Source organism: Argopecten irradians, chromosome 5, assembly GCF_041381155.1.
Source record: "Argopecten irradians isolate NY chromosome 5, Ai_NY, whole genome shotgun sequence".
Classification (NCBI taxonomy): Eukaryota; Metazoa; Mollusca; class Bivalvia; order Pectinida; family Pectinidae; genus Argopecten; species Argopecten irradians.
In genome coordinates, this window is record NC_091138.1 from 11,829,763 (window position 1) to 11,854,917 (window position 25,155).

The 25,155-nt window shown below is 35.8% G+C and overlaps 3 protein-coding genes across 5 annotated transcripts; 2 read left to right on the forward strand and 1 right to left on the reverse strand.

Moving 5' to 3' along the window:
• Window positions 1-230: 230 nt before the first annotated feature.
• Window positions 231-7,144, forward strand: LOC138322869 (small ribosomal subunit protein uS4). Its single transcript, XM_069267019.1, has 5 exons — window positions 231-305; window positions 2,500-2,727; window positions 2,883-3,069; window positions 6,694-6,797; window positions 7,040-7,144. Exons 2-5 carry the CDS (start codon window positions 2,511-2,513, stop codon window positions 7,102-7,104), a joined length of 573 nt encoding a protein of 190 aa, XP_069123120.1. The 5' UTR covers window positions 231-305; window positions 2,500-2,510; the 3' UTR covers window positions 7,105-7,144.
• Window positions 7,145-7,801: 657 nt separating this feature from the next.
• Window positions 7,802-22,397, reverse strand: LOC138322867 (uncharacterized). 2 transcript variants are annotated; one of them, XM_069267015.1, is made up of 11 exons: window positions 22,271-22,397; window positions 16,796-16,912; window positions 16,328-16,411; window positions 15,755-15,884; window positions 15,461-15,524; window positions 14,537-14,620; window positions 14,217-14,365; window positions 10,866-11,015; window positions 10,199-10,238; window positions 9,833-10,020; window positions 7,802-9,418 (listed from the first exon to the last, which is right to left on the reverse strand). In XM_069267015.1, exons 2-11 carry the CDS (start codon window positions 16,887-16,889, stop codon window positions 9,382-9,384), a joined length of 1,020 nt encoding a protein of 339 aa, XP_069123116.1. In that variant the 5' UTR covers window positions 16,890-16,912; window positions 22,271-22,397; the 3' UTR covers window positions 7,802-9,381. The 2 variants fall into 2 exon arrangements, with proteins under 2 accessions (XP_069123116.1, XP_069123115.1); XM_069267014.1 differs by having other exon boundaries at window positions 16,328-16,414.
• A 185-nt stretch (window positions 22,398-22,582) lies between these two features.
• Window positions 22,583-24,079, forward strand: LOC138322868 (rRNA methyltransferase 2, mitochondrial-like). Of its 2 annotated transcripts, none has more exons than XM_069267018.1 (2): window positions 22,583-22,992; window positions 23,401-24,079. In XM_069267018.1, the coding sequence occupies exons 1-2, from the start codon at window positions 22,650-22,652 to the stop codon at window positions 23,862-23,864; spliced, it is 807 nt and encodes a 268-aa protein (XP_069123119.1). In that variant the 5' UTR covers window positions 22,583-22,649; the 3' UTR covers window positions 23,865-24,079. The 2 variants fall into 2 exon arrangements, with proteins under 2 accessions (XP_069123119.1, XP_069123117.1); XM_069267016.1 differs by having other exon boundaries at window positions 22,587-22,992; window positions 23,371-24,074.
• Window positions 24,080-25,155: the final 1,076 nt, after the last annotated feature.

Consider the following 25,155-nt stretch of genomic DNA (forward strand, 5'->3'; position numbering starts at 1 on the left):
ACAGGAGGTATTGCACAATATTCTGCCAATATTCTTTCGGTCTTCGGAATAAAAAGTATGAGTAGCCTCCCTTCTCCGCTGTGGCGGACAAAAAATAGTGCCTTACACGAGACTAAGTTTGCATTGTTAATTTGTATCTGGTTAAAATAAGTACATACCTTGAATTCAGAAAATATTTCATTGCCAAATTTTCAAAACATCTGCAATCGAATAGATCAAGTAAAAAATATTAAATCATCGCGTAAGAATTTAGGACAAGCACGTTGAGACCTCCTTTCCTCCTTTTTCATGTGGCCGCCATACTGGTAACACGTGTTTCTATCTCTCTCGAATAAATTCTCCCTACTTCGTCTACTTTAAAAAAAGAATCAGTCATAGACGAATGATTTTGTTTGTGTCGAAATGTAGAAATATATAGACTGGATAGTCTTTCCAAAAATCACACTTTTGCGACGTTAATTCCTAGTTTGAATCTCCAGTTGCTACCGATCGCGATTTCATATCCTAAAGGCAATTAAATACATTTCCTGCGTTATAATTATAAACCTAAATACATGGGCTTTGTCTACTTTAATTGAACTCTGTAATTTTCAACGTATGAAATATGTTTATTGTTGAAATGACCGTGATTTTAAATTTTAAGGTTCATGTAATGGCTTTAAACAGTGATATTTTGCAAGCCTAAAACGCATTACTGTGCTGCAATTGAACAGAACTAATTTCATTAATTGTTGGTATATACCCTGGCTAACTGTCAGTCTTACTGTTGATATGTAATTTGTGGAGCTGCGTGTAAAATACAGTAAAATATGAGAAAAATGTATAGTTCTGGAGAAGACATAGAACTCGTGTGAATTGCATTGATGGAACCAAATAATCATGCCATCGTGTTCAGTTGTGAATATGCCAGGTACTCCAACAGTTTGTTTGGCAAAATCGGACCAGCATATAGCGCAGGAGCCTAGTGTAGAAAATGCAAATGGCTGCTATAAATGGCGGATCGAAAATATCGCATATAAGAAGCCATCTCAAATGATACAAATGTTTTTATATACACCAAAAGGTACTCTGAACATAACAAGAAGACTCTTCACGAAAAAAATAGTTCAAACAATCTGTTTGGGGCGAAAAATGCAAATTTCCGGAAAGAGCCTCAAAGTCCACATTTTAACTATTTTTTTCGTAAATATTCTTCTTGTCATGTTCAGAGTACCTTATAGTGTATATAAGAGCACTTGTATCAATTAAAATGTCTTTTTATATGCTATATTTGTGATCCGCCATTTAAAGCAGCCATTTGCATTTACAACAATAGGCTCCTGCGCTATTCCCTGGTCCGATTTTGCCAAACAAACTGTTGGAGTACCTGGCATAGTCACTACTGAACACGATAGCATGTTTATTTGGTTCCATCAATGCAATTCACACGAGTTCTATGTCTTCTCCAGAAATATACATTTTTCTCTTATTTTACTGAAATTTACAAGCAGCTTCACAAATTGCTTATCAACAGTAAGACTGACAGTTAGCCAGGGTATATACCAACAATTTATGAAATTAGTTCTGTTCAATTGCAGCACAGTAATGCGTTTTAGGCTTGCAAAATATCACTGGTTAAAGCCATTACATGAACCTTAATGAAACGGCATGGTGCCATCTGTTTGTGTAGTTTATGCTTCCTCCAATGCCTAGTTAAAGAACCGTTGACGGGCAACGTAAAGGTTGAGATCGATGGTTGATTGGTTTCACTTTGATTATGCAGGTCGGATTTTTAAGTCGTAAATAAACTCTTAATGACATCAAATAAAATTCATAAAATATCTGAGCACGAAGCTCAAAGTTCTAGCGTAAAGTTCCGTTTGCAGCCATACAACTACGAATGACTTGCTTACGAAATTAAGAAAGATAATGATATTTGTATAACCAAAGATCAGGATTTATCAGCGAGTTTCGAGATATAATAAAATACTTTTTGTAACCACATGATCTTTACCTTCTGTCAATAATATGTAGCATAAATATATAAAACAAATATCCCCATATACAGCTCCTGTGGTGTAACAAATTGCAGTATTTTATTTCAATTTAATCGCTGCCTCTGCCAGGGGTCAAACTCGGAACCGCTGGATTACTAGTTTGACATCTACTGATCATGAAGCTAAACAGGAATCCTCTCTTATCAAGAATTATATTTTGGTATTTATATTACTACTGAAAATTAAAGTATATAGATATCACTATTAACTACAGTAACCAGGGCCTATTCTCTAGCCTGAAAAAACATGACATGGAATACCTTTTCGAATTGCCAGAATTGGGATTTGTTATATTTCAAAAGTGAAATATTGAGATATTGGTATGCATGCTAAACTTTTTTCAATTATGAAAAAAAAACATGGCTTTGTTTATACCCCAAAATTCACTACAGAATAGACCCCGATAACAAATAAAAACATGGCAAAAGGACTCCATGTTTGAAATTGACTTTAAATTTTTCAGATTAGGCAATCATGCCACGTGTGCCAATTGTAACGAGTAAGACCTACACCACTCCCCGACGTCCCTTTGAGAAGGAACGTTTGGACCAGGAGTTGAAACTTATTGGTGAATATGGTCTCCGAAACAAACGTGAAGTATGGCGAGTAAAGTACACCTTGACCAAAATCAGGAAAGCTGCCCGAGAACTGCTTACCCTTGACGAGAAGGATACCAAACGACTCTTCGAAGGTATGAAATGTTTTGAAATGAAAAGACGTTTGGACTCTTTTGAAATTCAAGCTAGAACTGATCGTGATAGATTTTCAGGGGTGAACGAGTCCACTTATCATTTTGAGACTAAAATTTTAAATTACAGAATTTTCGTACAAATTTCTTTTTACCAGGTAACGCCCTTCTGAGAAGATTGGTTCGTATTGGTGTGTTGGACGAAACCAAAATGAAGCTCGATTATGTGCTGGGTCTTCGTCTTGAAGACTTCTTGGAGCGTCGTCTACAAACACAGGTGTTCAAGCTCGGACTTGCCAAGAGCATCCATCATGCCCGTGTGTTGATCAGGCAAAGACACATCAGGTATTGTTAAATATTTAAGAGTATGATGTACAATAACTTTAGTTATATCAAACAGGAATTGTGAGAACCACCAACTTTTGTATAATACACAAACTAGCCTATCATAGCCCAGTTGAAGTAAGGATTTGTTACTTAAAATAGCCTAAATCACTGAAATCTCAGCTTTTGCTATACTTTTCATAAAATTGCATTAATAGATGCCAAGATTAAGTACACAGGGCTCGACAATTACTTTTAACCTTGTCCGTACCAGTATAAATCTGTCAGACTAGTACATCATGATACACACTTGCCGGCTCGGACAAGTGATTTTTAGTTGGAACTTAATTCTCATAAATGCCAAAAAATATTTAAAACGCCTCTCTTGCAGAAATCAATAGTTGTTCATGCCATTTTTCTTATAAAATGTGACTTCAAAAAGATCGATTTAACTCAAATGGTACCTGGAGGTACGTTACTGGTACTTTAAATGAAAGCCAGATGTGTTCCGATCAAGAAAATCTGGATCACTGTTGCGTTTGTATGTAAGGGTCGCTCAATTGTAAGCGCTGAAATGACATACTGTTTATAATGGAGAATGAGTTTTAACAAAATATGGCTTCAGCTTCGAAGGGAAAAGAAAAATACCTGATATATCTGATAAGAAAGCACTACAGCATTTACTTTTGTAACTTTAGTTATAAGTCACAACTGAAGTTCAATAATCAATGAACAAAACATAAAAATAAAGGTAACTGACACATTTTATTTCAATAGTAAGTAACATGACATTATGTAAACATTTTTTTCTCTGCAAGTTAGTGGTTAAAGTTTGGACAAGTGGATTTAGTTGTCGGACAAGTGGATTTTTAGCCCACCATCATCAGATGGTGGGCTATTCAAATCGCCTTTCGTCCGTGGTCCGTCGTCCGTCCGTCCGTCCGTCCGTCCGTCCGTTAACAATTCTTGTTACCGCTATTTCTCTAAAAGTACTGAAGGGATCTTTCTCAAATTTCATATGTAGGTTCCCCTAGGACCCTAGTTGTGCATATTGTATTTTGGGACTGATTGGTCAACAAGATGGCCGCCAGGCAGCCATCTTGGATTTTGATAGTTAAAGTTTGTTACCGCTATTTCTCAGAAAGTACTGAAGGGATCTTTCTCAAATTTCATATGTAGGTTCCCCTAGGACCCTAGTTGTGCATATTGCATTTTGGGACTGATCGGTCAACAAGATGGCCGACCAGCCGCCATCTTGGATTTTGATAGTTAAAGTTTGTTACGGCTAATTCTCAGAAAGTACTGAAGGGATCTTTCTCAAATTTCATATGTAGGTTCCCCTAGGACCCTAGTTGTGCATATTGTATTTTGGGACTGATCGGTCAACAAGATGGCCGCCAGGCAGCCATCTTGGATTTTGATAGTTAAAGTTTGTTACCGCTATTTCTCATAAAGTATTGAAGTGATCTTTCTCAAATTTCATATGTAGGTTCCCGTAGGACCCTAGTTGTGCATATTGCATTTTGGGACTGATCGGTCAACAAGATGGCCGACCAGCCGCCATCTTGGATTTTGATAGTTAAAGTTTGTTACCGCTAATTCTCAGAAAGTACTGAAGGGATCTTTCTCAAATTTCATATGTAGGTTCCCCTAGGACCCCAGTTGTGCATATTGCATTTTGGGACTGATCGGTCAACAAGATGGCCGACCGGTGGCCATCTTGGATTTTGATAGTTTAAGTTTGTTACCGCTATTTCTCAGAAAGTATTGAAGGGACTGTTCTCAAATTTCATATGTAGGTTCCCCTAGGACCCTAGTAGTGCATATTGCATTTTGGGACTGATCAGTCAACAAGATGGCCGCCAGGTAGCCATCTTGGATTTTGATAGTTAAAGTTTGTTACCGCTATTTCTCAGAAAGCACTGAAGGGATCTTTCTCAAATTTCATATGTAGGTTTCCCTAGGACCCCAGTTGTGCATATTGCATTTTGGGACTGATCAGTCAACAAGATGGCCGCCAGGTAGCCATCTTGGATTTTGATAGTTAAAGTTTGTTACCGCTATTTCTCAGAAAGCACTGAAGGGATCTTTCTCAAATTTCATATGTAGGTTCCCCTAGGACCCCAGTTGTGCATATTGCATTTTGGGACTGATCGGTCAACAAAATGGCCAACCGGTAGCCATCTTGGATTTTGATAGTTAAAGTTTGTTACCGCTATTTCTCAGAAAGTATTGAAGGGATTGTTCTCAAATATCATTTGTAGGTTCCTCTAGGACCCTAGTTCTGCCTATTGCATTTTGCGACCACCATCTTGGATTTTGATAGTTTAAAGTTTGAAAAGCAGAAAAAAAGAAGTGTAAGTTTGAAAAGTAGAGAAAAGATCCCTCTTTCATTTGTCAGACATAGATTAATCTTTGGTGGGCGCCAAGATCCCTCTGGGATCTCTTGTAAAATTACTTGCCCGAATGGACAAGTGTGAAAAAGTGATATTGTGGAGCCCTGGTACAATTTACCGAAATCTGTGCAGTAGAAGTGTTTGTTACTTGGAAAGTTCAAACTGTGAAAAAGTGATATTGTGGAGCCCTGGTACAATTTACCGAAATCTGTGCAGTAGAAGTGTTTGTTACTTGGAAAGTTCAAACTATGCAACTTTTCTCAAAGTATTAAATCTATTTTCAATACTTTCTTACAAATTAAATGCGATTTGTGAAAATGTTTAGGGAAAGTTCATTTTAAAGCATTTTTATCAATTTTTAGCAACAAATCCATACTCCAATTAGGATATAAGGTAAATACTCTAGTTTGCCTATAATACGCAAATTAGTGTTTTCCATTACCTACTAAAGGCCAAGTCAGGTAAAATTGATACTTAAAAAAGATCTTTTTATGTGGTAGTATTACTTAAATGTGTTGTCTCATTAAAATATTGGACTTATTTAAACTTTAGCTGCCACATAAGTTGATTTAGGAAGTGACCTTCTTCCACTCCGATAGGCCACTGATGCACACCGTTGCTTCATGTCTTTCGTGATCAGCTGGCAGTGACCTTGATCTCGACGACAGAAGGCCACTTCCACATTTACTGTGGTACGTCTTCTCGAGAGGTTGAATTCTAATATTCTGACAGACCAATGAGGTTTTTTCCTTATGTCTGTTATAGTACCTATCGAGTATATATTTGAAGAGGTATGCTGATTTTCTACAATAGTAAATAAATCAGGTCATGTTTATTTTATCAAATTTCTATTCCTGTGAACATTTCAAAATTATTTTGATGCCAAATTTATACAACTAATGTAATATTGTATCAATAGAACATTTATGAGCAGTTATTTCAGAATTTGTAATTTGTTTACATGCAAAATTTTGTGTTCTTCATGATGTCTATTAGAACATAAATTCATGAATTAAAAATTGTGGTTAAGCCATTCAAAAAAATATTTGTTTCCGATAACCCGACCGACCCTATAAAATCGGTGCCTACTCAAAAACTTTTTATAAAGTCAACTTCAGTTTTTCACTGCAGGAAACTGGTATGAAGAGGGGAAAAAAATCCCTACCTACAGACCCTTCATTTTTAAAGGGTGTTACTGGAAACAAGAATATCTTTTTATTTGGCTTTATGCTCGTATTTCTGTTTGTAGAGTAAGGAAACAAGTAGTAAACATCCCATCCTACATGGTCCGCTTGGACTCCCAGAAGCACATTGACTTCTCCCTTAGGTCACCATATGGAGGTGGACGCCCAGGTAAGAAACGGTCCAATACTTGTTAACTTTGATTTACTACATTTACATTTAGAATTTTGTGGGAAATTCATTGTATAATTTATTTCTTATAAATCTGGCAACTGTTTCTAAAAAAAAATTAAAATACTGTTATTGGTATAAATTGGTAGGTTCTTAAATATATACGAATTGAAATCTTCTGGTTGTTGTGTTAAGGACAGGTTACAAGATTATATGTGTAACTCTGATCCATTGTTTTGTAGGACGTGTAAAGAGGAAGAACATGAAGAAGGGCAGTGGTGGAGGAGGAGACGAAGATGAGGATTAACTCTAGATTTTCTTCTCTAATAAACCCATCAATAGCTTGATCTTTTTATTGTCTTTTCAATCATTTCGTCAAGGATTTTCATGGTGCGATAGTGTCCATCGTCTATATCCTTTGGTTCATTTTTGGGTAAACATGAGGATAGAACAACACACATAGGGGTTATGTTCTGGTGGTCTTTACTCTCCATGTTCTTCACTTCCAATGTATATTTTAAGCACTCTGCAAATTCCACTGAAATCAAGACTACATCTGACATGTGTACTGTAGAGTTTGGGGTAACATCGCCTCGGGACTCTTATGTGATTCTTGAGGCAATGGTTGATGGATATCTGAAGTATTGTCAGAAAGTTACTCCAGATGTAGTGTTGTTCAATCTATGAAATTGGGGAAATGCAAGGAATGTTTGATGACAGGATAGCTGCTTCACTTTCTAAAACCTACAATACTGAAACCATTTCAATAATAGATAAGATTAATGATATTCGCACAAGCGTTCAAAGTGTGCGACCTTGCTGGGCATTAAAGCCAACTGCATGTTAAATTTTGCAAGTATGATGCCAAATTGAGAAGAATTTAGTTTGCAGTGGTAAATATCTATGTAAAGTCATTTGTTGTCTATGGTAGGGAATATTTAATAAGTAGCATGCTAGGAGTTACTTTGGAATAAATTATAAAGGAGTTGTAAGAATAACTGACATTTATTCATATTTCATCAGATTTTAATCAATCTTCACTATAACAAGCACACATAGTTGTAATGCTAATACAGTAAAACCCCTATAACTCGAACAGCAGGGGACCAGGTCAATAGTTCGAGGAATACGGGGTATTCGACTCATCCGAGGTTGGTCACAATCGACAGTCGAAATGTCCGGTCTCGAACTATGAAAAATAATGCACGGCAATGACATTTTAAATTAATTACCCTATCATTCAGCATTTTGGAATTTGGAGAAGGCCTTAAATCAAATGTCATTCACAGCAGAGTGAGCGATCGTCATCTAGGTCAATGTACAATCCATATTGGTCAACAAGGAGTGTATAATTTAAAACATTTACAAAAAACATACTCACAATAAAGTTATGAACCAGCATATTTACGGACATGAAAAAACGTTGGGTTACATGCACGTGTTACAAAATGTACTTTGCATATATCGTTTACATCTTGCGATGAATAACATTGTTGTTAGCCTGTTGAATGAAACCAACAAAGAAATTTAAAAAAATAAACTTTAATGGTTAGGCGGACGTCGGCAATATCTTCCGCCTCTTTTGTCATTTCACAATGCGTACTTTCTAATAACACGGATCAACAACTTCCGTATTTTCGCATTTACACTGAAGATTATTACAAGAAAAATATCAATAACTTCATGCCTTTTCTGAAATATTCAAACAACGACATGCGATCGTGTAGGTAGGTAATAATGACACCGTTAATCCCTTAACTTGACACGCCAACTGTATAAACACAAAATTGTGAGCAACTATCCATGTCAGTCAGCGCAGTCAGGTGTGACATAGGAAAAAAAATACCTCGAGGGCCGAACACCTGTTCGACAAATGCATGGGTAAATACTATGTATTTGATGAAACGGGGACATATTGCTGTTCGAGGAATAATGGGTATTCGACGAATAGCTGTTCGGGCTATCCAGGGTTTTGTTACATAGATTATATAGTGAGACGGTCGGGACCGTATGACCAGTTCGACGAATAGGGGGTATTCGAGGAATCCGGGTTCGAGTTAAAGGGGTTTTACTGTAATCATTTTTAAAAAGCGAACATCAAACTTTTAATGTAAACATATAGTAACACTATTACATTTAATAGAGAAATTGCAATAAGTAAAATGCACTCGGATTGACATCAACTTTATGGGTACCGTCCTTTTTCGACCCAATAAGCACCCAGGGCGTTTAAAAAAGAAAAATGAAAAGGTGCTAATAAGGCGAAATTATTGCAAATCTTGGTAGTTTTGGTCTTTATTTATGTGTGGACAATTGAAATCGAGGTCTCAAAAAGGGGGAGGGGCGCTTATTGGGTCGAATACGGTAATTTTTGTTCCTTTTAATCGACATGTCCAGCAATATTGTTCATTGTGTTGAAATTCCAATATATAAGCTCCAATGGAATAATCCGTTGTCAGTAGCCGATATTTGAGGTAAAATGTTATTGAAATTTGTAAAATAATCACAAGGTGATTAAGTAAAATTTTTATACCAAATTCTAAAAAAAGTAATATCACAGGGCTTTCCTATTGGCTTCAGTATGTCAGCAAGGCAGCGGTCTTATATCTGGCGAAACAAACCTGAAATAGAATGAAATAATTAGCACATTGACATTGTGTGCAACTATCACTATTGACATTTAAGACGCTCTCTCCTCGTTACCATAGGCTTTTGATTTTATAGTTACATAGACATGCATCTCTATGTGTATTAAACTGGGCCATATAGAGGTGAATGTATGTTTTTTTTAACTATAAAATAGAAAACCTGTGTTAGTCTTTGGATAAGCAGCATCAAATAACTATTATGGGAGGGTGGGGGGTCTTCTACAACCCTTACACAGTGTGCAAGGCATAACTCGGACCAGTGTGTTATTTGGCTTGCAACAAATGGCTATAGTTTAGGTTGGAGGGCAATTTATATAATGCACAAATCAGATCTGACATTAAAGCCATACATACAAATACATGTAGGCCTATTTGTAATACACTTACGATTGTCTTGCCTCGGAACAAAATAACCTGTCCTTTGAGTAAAACTGTGAGGGAAGATTCCTGTCGAGAAGGTAAGTATGCGACGATATAAAGTTTTCAAAGTGTTGATCTTCATCACTTCTTTGTATGGCATCTGTTACCACAGATATATAAAATCTGGTGATGGTTTCATGGTACCCAAATTTAACCTGCAACATCAGAATACCATGACAAACATTTGTTGAACACATTTGCACCAGTAAATATTTATAGACTTCCATATGATTTCATAAATGTTTGTTAACTCTTATAAAAATGTTGTGCCTGTTTATTTGATTTGAAACGTATTGAGATACAGATGAAACATAATTCATGTTTAAAACTTACCTTGTCCTTATTTTGTTCGTTAAAATTCTTGATACCTTCTCTGAAACAAATAACAAGTTTTTACCATATAACTATAGATGTATGATCTACGCAAACTTCATATTAATGCATTGTAACATATGGCCTAAGGGAGATAATCTAATGATAATCAGGCTTCAAATGATTCAAAAACTTCCATGATAAAGCATACTTGCTGTATCTAAATTCAAATCATTACTTGCTGTATCTAAATTCAAAGCATTACTTGCTGTATCTAAATTCAAAGCATTACTTGCTGTATCTTAATTCAGACTTAAAAATTAAGATAATAAATTTTAACACTTTTCGTTTAAAAGAAACATTTTTGACATATATTTGTATTAAAAGCACAATTCTAAAAGTTGTAAAAATATTTCTTTAAATCAGGTGATTTTTTACAAACTTTTTTAGTCTCTTTACAAAATACAATTTGTTTAAAGAAAACCATTTACAACATTCAACAAATGCAACATAGAGTTAAACTTTTTACAACAGAACTTTGATAAATTTGTTAATGCTTTGATATTTGAAAAGTTCATTAGCTGTGAAAATTTTAAAATATTACATTTGTATTTTTATTTAATATCCATATATTATTATTTCAAACTTAAATATTAATCTTGATTAAGTGCATGATTTCTATCCTTACATTATATGAGGGGTGGCTCCATCTTTTCCTAATTCAGTGATGTAATTCCACGCCATTCTAAGATGTGCCTCATGGGTCCAGTCCTCGTATGGTAATGTAGCATCCTCAAACGCCTTTAGAAATATCTCGTCTCCAACAGATCTAAACGATCTAAAGGCAAAGATACATAAAATGAGTTATGGCACTTGAGAATAATCACCATTATGACAACGTTTCCGATATGTTTCACCACTGTGACTTTGACAATGGATGGGTATAAACTTTGAAGTGCTTCATCCAGTATGTCACAGGCCCAATATCGCACTATAGGCTTTTCACTAAATTCTAATAAATAAGATGATTGAAGATTTTTACAGTAAAACCCTTCATCGTAGGAGGCTACCGGCCCTGACAATATCTGGCCCCGATTTCTCGAAACAAACTTAAGTCCAAAACCGACTTAAGTCTAAAGTTTTCATATAAGTTACTTAAGGAGAAAAACTTAAGTTTTGACTAAGTCTGCACTTTCGTTTCGAGAAATCAGAGCCTCTTAGTTATTGACCCTTATGAACTGGATAGAATGTCAAAGACAAGCATATGAACAAACATAGTAGCCCTTAATCCAAACTTGCTTCAGGCCCAATATGCGGTCCCTATAAGCATCTTAGTTATCAATAAGTAGTCATTTTTACATCGCCGTTACAATAAGCGTACATGTGACGGCCAGTCTAGTAGGTGGTTCGCTTGATTGGTAGCTAGTCAGGTTGCATGGTAGCTAGTCAGTTTGCAAACGACATTCAATAAGCTGTGTAAGCACGGCTCTCATTGGCTGTTGCTTCAATGTAGGGGCGGAGCTAAAACAGTTGGAAATGTCTGTCGTCGATTAGCTTCATAACGTAAAAAGGTTACACAAATATATTTAATTACCTCATGTTTAGACTCTGAATCAGTGCTAATCAGTGAAGTACATATGGAAAGAGCTACTGTTGTCGGGGAAAAGTCAGTCAAAAATTGTACGGAAAAGAAATCACCTGCTTCTGACTAATTATAACTTTACCACAAGGTGTGTGAAACCAAATCGGGTACAATGTACAACCGACCATAATATATTCCGATAAAACACGGCTTTGACACATACCTGGATGTTAGTAGGGGATGGTATTCCAGCTGTAGGCGTAGATTTTTTTTTAACTTTGTCACCAGTATTTAATTAGAGAGATGCATTTGAATCTAGTGTCGACAATTTCTTGGCTAAAATCAACCTCCATTTTGTAAACTACCGCCGCGCATGCGCAAACGTCCGAGAACATTACCTCGAATATGAATCAAATTAAATTATAAATATTTAGGCAATGCATTCAAACTCAAAGTCTACAACTAGAATAACATCCCCTACTACATGTAACATCCAGGTATGTATCAAAACCGTGTTGGATCGGAATATATTCTGATAAGACATAATCTATTGTCAGCCGTACCTGATTTGTTTTTCCACACCAAACGGACCTTGCAGCGGAAAAGTCAGTCAGAAGGTACAACAGTAGCTAACGTTAGATTCGGCGGTGACATTACATGTAACATTAGAATGGATACAATAGATCTAAACCCAACACATTAATAAACACAACAAGAGGCCCAGAGGGCCTGTATCGCTCACCTGGTTTTTTGTTAGTAATTATCACAAGACTCTGACAATAAGAAAAATAAGCAAAATTGACTCCAAAAGTTTAATTTTGAATCACAACCATACAATGATGCTATTGATACCATACAAATATGCTATTTAATACATAGGTTCAGAGACAAAGTAATTTATATGAAAGTAGTAGCCTAATTGACCTTTTTGACCTCGCATCTATTGCCGTCTAAGGCCCCGGGGCCTTGTACAATTTCAAATCCCAACCCTATAAGGATGCTACCATTGCATTATAAGTGCTCTTCCATTCTTAGTTGCAGAGAAGAAGTCGTTTATATGGAAATAGCTAAATTAACCCCTTTTGACCCCACCCTTCAGGCCCCAGGGGGGTCAGCCCCATCATTTGCAAAATTTTGAATCCAAACCCTATAAGGATGAAACCATTGCATTATGAGCGTAATCCCATGTTAAGTTGCAGAGAAAAAGTTATTTATATGGATATTGGCCACTTTTGACCCCACCCCTCAGGCCCCAGGGGTCAGCACAATTTTGAATCCCCACACTATAAGGATGCTACCATTGTATTATGGGTGCTATACCATGCTTAATTTCAGAGAAGAAGTCGTTTATATGGAAATAGCCAAATTGGCCCCTTTTGACCCCGCCCCTCAGGCCCCCGGGGGGTCAGCCCCATCATTTGCACAATTTGGAATCCCCACCCTATAAGGATGCTACCATTGCATTATGGGTGCTATACCACGCTTAGTTGCAGAGAAGAAGTCATTTATATGGAAAAAGCCAAATTGACCCCTTTTGACCCCGCCCCTAAGCACCCTGGGAGGGGGGGTCAGCCCTATCATTTGTACAATTTTGAATCCTCACCCTATAAGGATGCTACCATTGCATTATGGGTGCTATACCATGCTTAGTTTCAGAGAAAGAAGTCGTTTATATGGAAATAGCTAAATTGGCCCCTTTTGACCCTGCCCCTCAGGCCCCCGGGAGGAAAGCCCCATCATTTGTACAATTTTGAATCCCCACCCTATAAGGATGCTACCATTGCATTATGGGTGCTATCCCATGCTTGGTTTCATAGAAGAAGTCGTTTATATGGAAATAGCCAAATTGACCCCTTTTGACCCCGCCCCTCAGGACCCCGGGGGATCAGCCCCATCATTTGTACAATTTTCAGTTAGTAACCCATAAGGATGCTACCAGTCAAATTTTGTTGCAATCCGACCAGCGGTTATGGAGAAGAAGTCGATTGTTGACTGACGCCGGACGCCGGATGCTGCGGTATCCCATAAGCTCACCTCGGTCCTTTGGACCAGGTGAGCTAATGAAAAGTTTTATCCATTGGAACGTTGGTAGATACAATACGTTACGCTACAGTATGACTACTCCCAGGAGTAAACAGGAACACTTGTTGTAACGGCGCTGCAATATTTCATCATATTTGACCCCTGCCCTGTACATTGCATGAAGGCCATGGTCACATATTTCAACAAACTGCGTAGCCCTTTGACCCAGCATGCTATAAGCAGAATTAATATCAGGTCTAGATTTCAAGGCATTCCTGTTATGGAGAAGGAGTCATTTGAATGAAAACTTTATAAACAACAGATGACGAAAGGTGGATGGCTGGCAATTACAGATGGAGCATGATGACTAAAGGACGTCTGTAGGATCAGATGACCTAAAAGTTGTATATTTATTCTATAACATTTATGCCATACCTGATAAAGTAAAGGAGTGGGTCAGGTGTGTTATGGTTTAGTACAGCACTACATACATCTCCAAACCACACATGATGGTCCCCAACTGTATGGACAGACTTAGCCGTACACTCTAATACCGCTGAACATCCGGATATCAGGGGTAGGCCCTGTAACAGACAAGTGAGTAGTCAACAGTATTTATTAAAAGCAGCCCTCACAAAAGATTATGGCTGATCAGCACATGGCATGCCTTGTGCTAACAAGCCAAAATCTCTCACTCAGTACAGGTATTACTATATTTGACAGACATGTTTAAGAAATTAATTTACAAATCTTACCTGCTCCCCTATCTGGTGGGGTACACTGGTGAACTGACATGTATTGTCATTGACTGGCTCAGAAAAGTGTACACCATACTTCACCTGAACAGACAGATAATACATAATTAACATGTTGACAGACTTATGGTAACAATGGAGGCAACTCTGTAATATGCAATGATGAAATACAATTTCATGCAATAGATAAAAGAAGTAACTGTTTCTGTTTTGTAGCTACATGTATTTTCTTTTACTAATTATTGCTTGACATGTGTTTCATTTGTAGTAATTGCATACCCGTATATGGAAATTCAACTTAAAAGGTGACTTATACTGTAATTTCTTTCATACCTACACGTGTAATACTGGCTGGTCCAGGGCAATACACTCATGTCGCCTGAGGCTGTATTGCATGGCTACCCATGCAATAAAGCCTTGTGACGTCACGGCGTCAACAAAATATCTATTTCCTCGGTAAAATTCTAACATTTTTTTCCCACAAATATGACTGGTTTTACTATAAGAGTTGCAAACAACGGAATTTATGTTGAAAATATCATGTTATTTTTCATGTATGGAAAATTGACTTCTAGTCGTGGATTTCTTCGAATTTATTTCAAAATGGCGGGATATTATAGTTGTAAAATTGCAATAAAACGTCAAGGTATGAAAGAAAAATACTCTTCCACAAGTGGATATGAAGGATACGGATATTCTACCCTCGGGATCACAGAATGCTGAAAAACCCTTGGCAAGCCTCGGGTTTTACTACATTTTGTGACCCTCGGGTAGAATATCCCTATCCTTCATATCCATATATGAAAGAGTCTTATATTATCTATCCTGTTACAGATCGAAGCTTTGTAATGAATAAAGTAGGTAAATTTTATCTACTTGCTACTTTGGTAATATATTGTATATAAAAAATATTTCTGTACTTACCTGGTCTTTGGCAAGAACATGGACAGCAAAATGTTGAGTTCTCAATAAGAGGTCGTGCATTCGACTATAAAAGGCATATATATATATATACATGTATGAACCAGTATTTCAAGGAAAAGTGTGATATAATTCTGAACATCTTTTTTTCATTTATAATTAACTAATTAAATCTGAATCATTTTTTTATAATTATTAAACAAATAAATAACTTTTGTTTGTGGTTAATTAATTTCCCAGTACAGTTCTTCAAAGGTCAACAAGACTAATTGTACTTTGTGGATTTAGTTAATTTACCTTGGTTGTTTTAAACAAATGGATACAACAGCTGGGTCGAATGATACACTGTTAAATGATGTACACGTTACCCCTCTCTTCAGCCATCTATTGTTCAGAATATCAAATTCAGAAGTTGTTACGATCACAACTGCAAAAAAGAAAGAATTACATGTATACCTCAATATCAAAACAGCATAATAAATCTGTAGATACATGTTCATTTTAAAAAAGAGTTAATAAAAGTCTATTTGGATGCATTGTTTTCTAATTTAGGGAAGAAGATTTGTTTCTTTATGAGAATCCAGGCTATATTATTTACTAAGAATATATAAACAAGCACTTACATGTACACATGTAATTATACACGAGTATATAAATATATGTAAATTTATGTTCCTGAAAAGCTGTCAAATTATATTAAGACATGGTAAAAATACAAGAGGAAGGTCACTGAGTTTTACTTTTTGTACATTTTTGTATATATAATTCTTGCTCCTTTAGTATTTTTGTACATTAAATGAAAAATAGAATCATGTATGTTTTACAATTCATCTCTTCCCTGTAAAAGTTTATTTAGATTCTTTTTTTCACCTGGTTGTGGTACTTTTCTCATGACATTTTTGTAAACTTCTCCAATATTTTGTGACTCTGCTGATGTGGGCAAAGCTTCATTGACTACTGAAAATGAAAATAAAGAGAAATAATTATAATGTATTTAAATTATCAAAATATTTTTCATTAATTGATGATAGAATCAATTTTAAAGACATTGTGAAATAATATATGAAACATACATGTTATATGCAAATAACTGTATCAATTGATAAAGTGTCCAATAAAATTGTTACACAGCCAATATCAGGTTTCTGAATCTAAAACCATTGTTATCACATTACTTGAATGGTTCTTAAATGTCTATTTTAGGAATCTGAAACACTTTGGTAACAAAAAATTATGCAAAATGTTCATGTATGTTATCAGAATTTGGTATATATATATATAGTACATGTATTATATCAAATATTTCAAGGAAAAGTGATATTTTATAGTAATTCTTACGTGTTGAAAGTAATTTGCGAACGCATTGTGCTGTACGCATGCAGCAGAATTGTGGCAATTTCCCAGGTATCCTAAGGACATTTCCAAGATTCATTTCACTGTATCAACAGTATACATCTGAAATAAAATATCATTAAACACATAAACTTATATCATCAATAGAAAGTTGTCACAGTACAAAATGTACACGTTGTAAGTATTAGTATAATATCTACATCACAAACTAGTTCCCATTTTTCTGTGATCCAGCTTTTTCCATTCTGTTGTCTACTGTTTGTTCTATTGTTGTCCTCAATTTGTACCTTTATTATACTACCACCCTTTTATATGTTGGTAGATCTGGCCCCGATTTCTCAAAACTTACCAGTAAGTGCAGACTTAAGTTTTTCTCCTTATGTAACTTATATGAAAAATTTTGACTTAAAGGATTTGTGCAGCCAAAATTTTTTTTTGATAATACGTCAGGATATTGCTTTGGATGAATGAAAAATTAAGTCCCACCCAACGAATCGCCTAGCTTTTAGCGCTCTCGGTTGGTTTTGGTCGTAATTTACGGGTAGTGTCGACTACGGTTCAGAGATAATGAGCTAGGTGGTCACGTGGTCTTGTGATGTCAGAGTAGTCCGCAGCTACACATGATTGAAGGTGAAAAATGAAGGTGACAATAAAAAACCTAGAGCATAGATGTAAAGGGTTTCCATAATTCAAATCACAATCCAATTAACGGATGTCCTAACATGATTGACAGTAAGACAATAGCAAATACCCAAAGCAAATACCCGATATAGTCCACCGAATAGCAAATTGCCCGCGGCCAGGTAATTACAGGTGAGTTCGATGAATGGCGTTGTGTACAGGTAAACAACATCCTGGTCAAGGTATTACATAACCATCAAACCAAAGGCATGGCTAATTATATATCTATAATATCGGTGTATCTACTCGTATATCGATTAAAAATTGAAAGCGACCGCACGGTCTGAAAAAAATAGTTTGTTTTGCTTAATATCTCAATTATTTGATCTTTTATAATATCAAAAGTAAATTCTTTCTACCACATGTTGAAACGTTTTACGGTATTGCAACAAATGTATCTCGATTTATTCGGTTAGCAACACACAACACAATGTTTGTAATGATCAATCATCAGTGTGTACGTATGTCAAGCATCATATCCTTGATGCTTTAATCAAGGATTTTTTAAATTGTTACGTAAAATTTCATTTAACAGTCACAAACTTTGCAATTCACAATGTATCAAAGATACAGACTACAGGAAAATATTATCTAATTAAAGCTTATTCGTTTGCTGAACTCCTTGACAAAAAATCAGAAACTTTTATTTCTGTGTGGATTTTCTTTCATAATTACACGAAGATACCTGCTATTAGAGCATAAATTAGAGTCTTGAAACGTCGAATTTCACTCTTTTAGTTATTTATATTCGAGCCAAAGTTATTGTACGATTAACTTCACTCAAAAGTGATCATAAAAAATCTTTGATCGGCTTTTCCTGTGACCGTCGATGCAAGTGATAGCACATCAGTTATAGTACAGCTATAAGCCACGGACTATCATGACGTCACATAGAGCTAGAAAATATGCATAATCGGGTGGTCAGAAAATTTGACCTCGATATCGGCGGTTTACAGGTTATTCCTGTCGTGCGCGGCACGGAGAGGTTTCTACACGGTCTAATAAAGCCATTTCCAGCATAAACTGAAATTATCATTTTTGACTGCACAAATCTATTCCTTTAAAGGATTTGTGCAGTCAAAAATGATAATTTCAGTTTATGCTGGAAATGGCTTTATTAGACCGTGTAGAAACCTCTCCGTACCGCGCGCGACCGGAATAACCCATAAACCGTCGATATCGGGGTCAAATTTTCTGACCACCCGATTATGCATATTTGCTAGCTCTAAAGTGTGTGACGTCACAATAGTCCGTGGCTTATAGCTGTACTATAACTGATGTGCTATCACTTATATCGACGGTCACAGGAAAAGCCGATCAACGATTTTTTATGATGACTTTTGAGTGAAGTTAATCGTACAATAACTTTGGCTCGAATGTAAATAACTAAAAGAGTGAAATTCGATGTTTCAAATACTCTAATTTATGCTCTAATAGCAGGTATCTTCGTGTAATTATGAAAGAAAATCTGCACAGAAATAATAGTTTCGATTTTTTTTTGTGTCGAGGAATTCAGCAACGAATAACTGAATAAGCTTTAATTAGATAATATTTTCCTGTAGTCTGTATCTTTGATACACTGTGAATTGCAAAGTTTGTGACTGTAAAATGAAATTTTATGTAACAAGTAAAGAAATCCTTGATTAAAGCATCGAGGATATGATGCTTGACATACGTACACACTGATGATTGATCATTACAAACATTGTGATGTGTGTTTCTAACCGATACATTTATTACGATACCGTAATATGTTTCAACATGTGGTAGAAAGAATTTATTTTTGATATTATAAAAGATCAAAATATTGAAATATTAAGCAAACCAAACTATTTTTTTTAAGACAGTACGGTCGCGTTCAATTTTTAATCGATATACGAATAGATACACCGATATAGATATATAATTAGCCATGTCTTTGGTTTGATGGTTATGTAATACCAGGACCAGGATGTTATTTACCTGTACACAACGCCATTCATCGAACTCACCTGTAATTACCTGGCCGCGGGCAATTTACTATTCGGTGGACTTTATCAGGTATTTGCTTTTGTCTTTCTGTCAATCAGGTTAAGACATCCGTTAATTGGATTGTGATTTGAATTATGGAAACCCTGTACATCTATGCTCTAGGTTTTTTATTATCACCTTCATTTTTAAAATGAAGATGTAAAAGCAAATGGAAATAAAATATACCTGATCATACCTAGGAATATATATTACATACATACATATATATATGTCGTACACAGGTAAAACAATAATGGAAGTTGACTTATTCAGAAACAAAATGGTTCTAAGAACTATTTCAACTAAAGGTTTAACCTTAAAAATTATTCCAGTCTAGTACTGTAATTACGGAATCGTGGCATATAGCAATCTTCCGTAATTTCTAAGGTATTAGTAAAAATTCTAAGGCTGTATTTTCACCGTTTCGGATCTAACTGTACATGTATAGTCATACAAAAAGGGTTACAACATTACCACAGTAAATATACTTATTTAAATATCACTTAGTATATTTTTAAAAAGGTACAAGATATTATCTGATATTATATCTATTTATAATGCCTGTATGCAAGTAATTTCAATTTCCATTTGAACACTTTATGTTGTTACTTATTTGGATTATACGATAAATTATCATATATCAAACTATTAAATCTCGGTATGATATAAAAAACGGTCGACAATGAATATACTATTTTAAGGATTTAGTATAATTTTGAAATAATGAATTTAAATCTACACTTAAACTGTAATTTAGGAATATATATCATAAATATCATTGATGTATTTCTGCTTTTTAGTAAACGTTATGGATAAAGTTTCAAAGGCAACAATATAGATATAGATATTATTTTCGGTATAAGTTTGATACCGGTACTTTTACTCCAATATCACATAACTGATATCTGTCCACATTTCATTTTTACTCAAAAACTGTGCCGTGTTTGCATCGTTATAGCAGAAGTTTGAAATAAAAACACGGATTCTAGATATATTCATGCTAAATTTTACTCGTAAAAAGATAGTGTTACATTATACTATTTTTTATTATACAGAAATTTATATCATATGTTATCTAAATCTCAGTCCAGACTGATCCGAACATCATTTTGATATTGCTATTAAATTGGACTGATTATCTAATCTAAAGTTAGATATATGCTTGTTTGAATTTTTGAAATGGTGTAAATGGAATGTTTTGAAACTGAAAATATCTACATCATAAAGCTAGAATAACCATTTACTCGAAAAACTCAAATTGTAGATCTAACGTATACGTATATATGCTGTATACATGTATAGTACTAGGCTTACCTTGTGTAGCCGCGGACTACTCTGACATCACAAGACCACGTGACCACCTAACTCATTGTCTCTGAACCGTAGTCGACACTACCCGTAAATCACGACCAAAACCGACCGATAGCGCTAAAAGCTAGTCGATTCGTTGGGTGGGACTTAATTTTTCATTCATCCAAAGCAATATCCTGACGTATTATCAAAAAAAATTTTGGCTGCACAAATCCTTTAAGTCAGTTTTTGACTTAGTTTGATTCGAGAAATCGGGGCCTGGCCTTCGGCTGCCACTTGCCGAAGGGATAATTGCGCTCCACTGCTAAATATTTGTCTATTTTCATTGTCCCATATAACTCATAATAACTGTTTGTATCATATTATGTAATCATGTTCGTTCTATGTCTTGATAAAGGGGCAGACCGCCTGGAAAATTTGACATATTTTTGTCCACATGATTTGATTTACTTCTTTGTCCCATATTAGTTAGTGCAGAACCATATATCCATGTACATGTAGATATGTTTCTGGTTAGTGTATAAATATAATTTATACTGTGTATATATATGTATATCTGTGATCGAACTTGCGTTTTGATATTTGTGTTGTACGTGTGTTTTTAGATCACCTAGCCCAAAAAGCCAGTGAGCTGTGCCCGTCGTCTGTACTTGTACCGTTGTACGTCAACATTTTATCTAAATCCCAACTAATCATACAGTAGCCCGAGATACTCTGGCCCTGACACCAGACTTAAGACATTATGACAGAATAAACAGATAGATATCTGGTTTAGGGCCAGAGCGCAGTGCTATATCAAAACGTGGAATAAGCTGACACCGTTTGGTATTGGGCCAGGTCATCTCTGATTCAGACTGACGACCGAGAAGCACCTGCACTAACCTTAGTCTATTCAACAAATGAATATCATATCTACCCAAATATAGCAATCCGTCAAGATTAAAGGGATGATTTGCATACTACAAGATAATGGCGACGACGAAGAGGGAAATTTAAAGTTGCGGAAAAGAAACTACTGTGTTGACACGGTTGAACGTGCATGCGTGATGAAATGGATGGATATGAGTAGGTAAATTATTCATTTGTTGAAAAGACCAAGGTAAGTGGCGATTCTCGGTGGTAATATTTTGTAAGTAGCTCAATCGGAGATGACCTGGCCCGATACCAAACGTTGTCGGCTTATTTCACGTTTTGATATAGCACTGGGGCCGTAGCACTGCGCTCTGGTCCTAAACCAGTCATCTATCTGTCATCATGTCCAAGTCTGGTGTCAGGGCCAGAGTATCTCGGGCTCTCTATCATCTTATACAGTTACAGTAGGCTAAATAACACGTTATCCTTGGGATAGGCAGATAGGGGACAGTTTGTTATAAATCTTGGCTCTGAAGATGTGCTATACATGTACCTGTTGCTTCTTGTTTTGTTATCTTGTATACGTAAAAGAAACTGCAGACTTACATGTGTGTATGAGTTCAAAATTCGGATAAACTTGATTGTGAACATCTGACCATGGTAGCGCAACCTTGCAACATCTCTACGGGATTTCCTCATGCGTTATAAAATTAGATACAGAGTTTTTAGCTTTAGTTTCGTATCTGGTAGTTTCGGATTTGAAGTATTACACGTACTTCTTCTATCAACGTGGAATTGAAATTAAGACAACCATCAAAACTAGTTGAAATGTTTATTTATACAATTAAGCAATTACAATGAAAAAAAAATAAAAGAAAAAGTCATACAGAGATTTGTCTCTAAAAATACCTGCCCGGAGAAATCCCTTTAATGACGTCATCTCTTATGTGTAAGGGATTCCCCGGAATGTCCATAGCAAAAGAAAATGTCTGTCACTCTTGTAAACTGTAGACTAAGAGGTGATGTTTGTCAACACGTTGAACAGATCTGCAAATATTTTACAACATCACAGACTAATAACAAAGTCCATGTGAAAAAGCTGAAGGGCAAAAGTACTGGATCACAAAAATGGCTGACAAAACAACTCAAAGACCCGTACGTGAAGCGTGCGAAATTGGAAAACTGGAGATGTCGGAGCGCCTTCAAATTACTGGAAATTGACGAAAAACACAAACTCTTAAAACCTGGGAACATTGTTATAGATTGCGGAGCTGCGCCCGGATCGTGGTGCCAAGTCGCCGCCAAGAAAGTGAACGCAACACAAAGTGGTATGTAGTCGGCATGACAAGTTTTACGAGTTACTTCCCTTATATTTACGTTTAGATTGAGTAGTCCGCATGGACAACTTGTCACATGCTAAAGCTTCTGAAAATAACCATTTTAGTCTCCCAGTTTCTTGTGTCTTGCGCCCACTTTAGTTCATATACAGATGAGGGAGTCTAGATACATAGACGCACAGTGATCCATTTAGAATTTCTCAATACAAATGTATTAATTTACTTCCATGACCGATTGGCGAAGTTTTGTAGAGTATGGCACTTGGATTGGCTTGATTAATATTAAAACATTATTATTTCAATGTTTACATTGTAGATAGTGCAACGTTTTCATGTCGTATTTAATATTCTGATTGTTCCGTTTCTCAGATCTTAATCGACCTGTCGGGACTGTTATAGGTGTGGATCTGCTCCAGATTGATCCACTTGATGGAGTTACACTCCTCTCAGGATCCGACTTCACACACAAAGACGTCCAAAAGTCCATACTCCATTGTCTGGGAGGACAAAAGGTGCACGTGGTTTTAAGTGACATGGCGCCAAAATCTTCAGAGGCGAGACATTTAGATCACGAATTGAGTGTGGAGCTCTGTGCCTCGGTTCTGAGATTTTCTGTCGGAGTCCTTCGACATGGTGGACATTTATTGTGTAAACTATGGATGGGACCAGAACAGTACAAACTACATGTAGCACTTGACCGGATGTTTTCCAGCGTTAAAGTTGTCAAACCGCCCGCTAGTCGTATGGGCTCTTCAGAGATGTATTTCTTAGCTAAGGATTTTAAAGGTGTGCCTTCTGACAAATTGAGGTCAACTAGTAAATCACCGACGGAAATGCCTAGTAATGAAGGAGGAGGAGGTTAAAGTTCTTTTTATTTTCTGAAATTATTTCCATATGCATGTAGTTAGCATGTATTCACCTGTCAGCGATGTATAATTCTTCTGTTTCTGCCGTCAAAAACATTAATGTGTCCTCATTCCTGTCGTTGAATATAAAAATTAGATATAGAATTTCAGTTTTATGTCTTAGTTTTCATTAATAAAAAGAGAATTTAAAAAGAACCAGTAGTTGGCATTTTTCGAAATACACTCGTATTACTATACAACAACTATGGCCAAGTTAAACACCGTTTGATACATACATATCAGTATAATGCTACTACATGTACGTAGTTGGCCCTGCTGTTGGGTAAAGTTATTGAGCTAAAAGTCTTGTGTATTGATTTAACATAGTAAGTAACTATTTGGCAAACTTTTGGATATCTAGACTTTGGAATTTAGTTGTAATCCATTAAAACAAACCATCGATCTACGAATCATGTCAAAGGGAGGTAATTTATTCACGACTGCTGTACTAATTTACACGTATACCTTTTGGTGTGTACTAAATGTCATGTACGGACAGGTTATCTTGACCGACAGACGGGCGAACTGTGTCCAGTACGGTGACAAGCTAGCTAGGGTCACTAAATATTTACGACTGTAAATTTAAAGGGGCTACTGTCCTCTTATGTCATATACATATATGTATCTAAAATCTTTGTTTTCTGATGGATATCTTTCTGTAAATTGCTTTTCTTTTTTTACACCTTAAAGATGATCCACCGCTAGCAAATGCATTTTTTCTCTCTATCAAAAAAGGAGAAGACGAATTAGTATTTTCTTTAGTTACAAAAGTTACTTACTTTATACTTTTACCACCATTGAAAAGTTTGAGCCTCTTATTTTAATTTAAGTTACAACGTTAAAGATAATTTATTTCATCTCAAAAACATTCCACGCCACTATGTCCTATATGGAACTAAGTACTTATTGCGCATGCCCCAAAAGCAAAATACAGTTGTATATTGTTTTATATGTATTTTTGTGTTAATTAGACACATATAAACACATCAGTTATTGTTCAATTGATGAGTATCGTTTATGCTCTGTCGGCAGTGGAGCATCTTAAGCGAAGTTGATCTTAATTATGAAACAAAAGAACTAAAGAAATTCTTCACAAACGAATGAGAAAATGAAACCCAGAAATAATGTATGGCTCTACTATATTTATAGGAGTTTTCATCACATTAAAACAGCGATGTTATACATACACTGTATTGTGTAGTGATCACTGATACACATTTTCATTTTCGGTACCAGCATTTTTTTTTGC

What these genes read in the sequence shown, in the direction of transcription:
- LOC138322869 (XM_069267019.1), top strand. Translation starts at nt 2,511, where the DNA reads ATGCCACGTGTGCCAATTGTAACGAGTAAGACCTACACCACTCCCCGA. An exon ending in ATCAGGCAAAGACACATCAG is followed by an intron (nt 3,070 to 6,693) that starts GTATTGTTAAAT and finishes TTCTGTTTGTAG; the next exon opens with AGTAAGGAAACAAGTAGTAA. An exon ending in ATATGGAGGTGGACGCCCAG is followed by an intron (nt 6,798 to 7,039) that starts GTAAGAAACGGT and finishes ATTGTTTTGTAG; the next exon opens with GACGTGTAAAGAGGAAGAAC.
- LOC138322867 (XM_069267014.1), bottom strand. Translation starts at nt 16,889, where the DNA reads ATGAATCTTGGAAATGTCCTTAGGATACCTGGGAAATTGCCACAATTC. An exon ending in TCGCAAATTACTTTCAACAC is followed by an intron (nt 16,415 to 16,795) that starts GTAAGAATTACT and finishes TTTCATTTTCAG; the next exon opens with TAGTCAATGAAGCTTTGCCC. An exon ending in GGAGCCACCCCTCATATAAT is followed by an intron (nt 10,239 to 10,865) that starts GTAAGGATAGAA and finishes TATTTGTTTCAG; the next exon opens with AGAAGGTATCAAGAATTTTA.
- LOC138322868 (XM_069267016.1), top strand. Translation starts at nt 22,650, where the DNA reads ATGTCTGTCACTCTTGTAAACTGTAGACTAAGAGGTGATGTTTGTCAA. An exon ending in AGTGAACGCAACACAAAGTG is followed by an intron (nt 22,993 to 23,370) that starts GTATGTAGTCGG and finishes TCCGTTTCTCAG; the next exon opens with ATCTTAATCGACCTGTCGGG.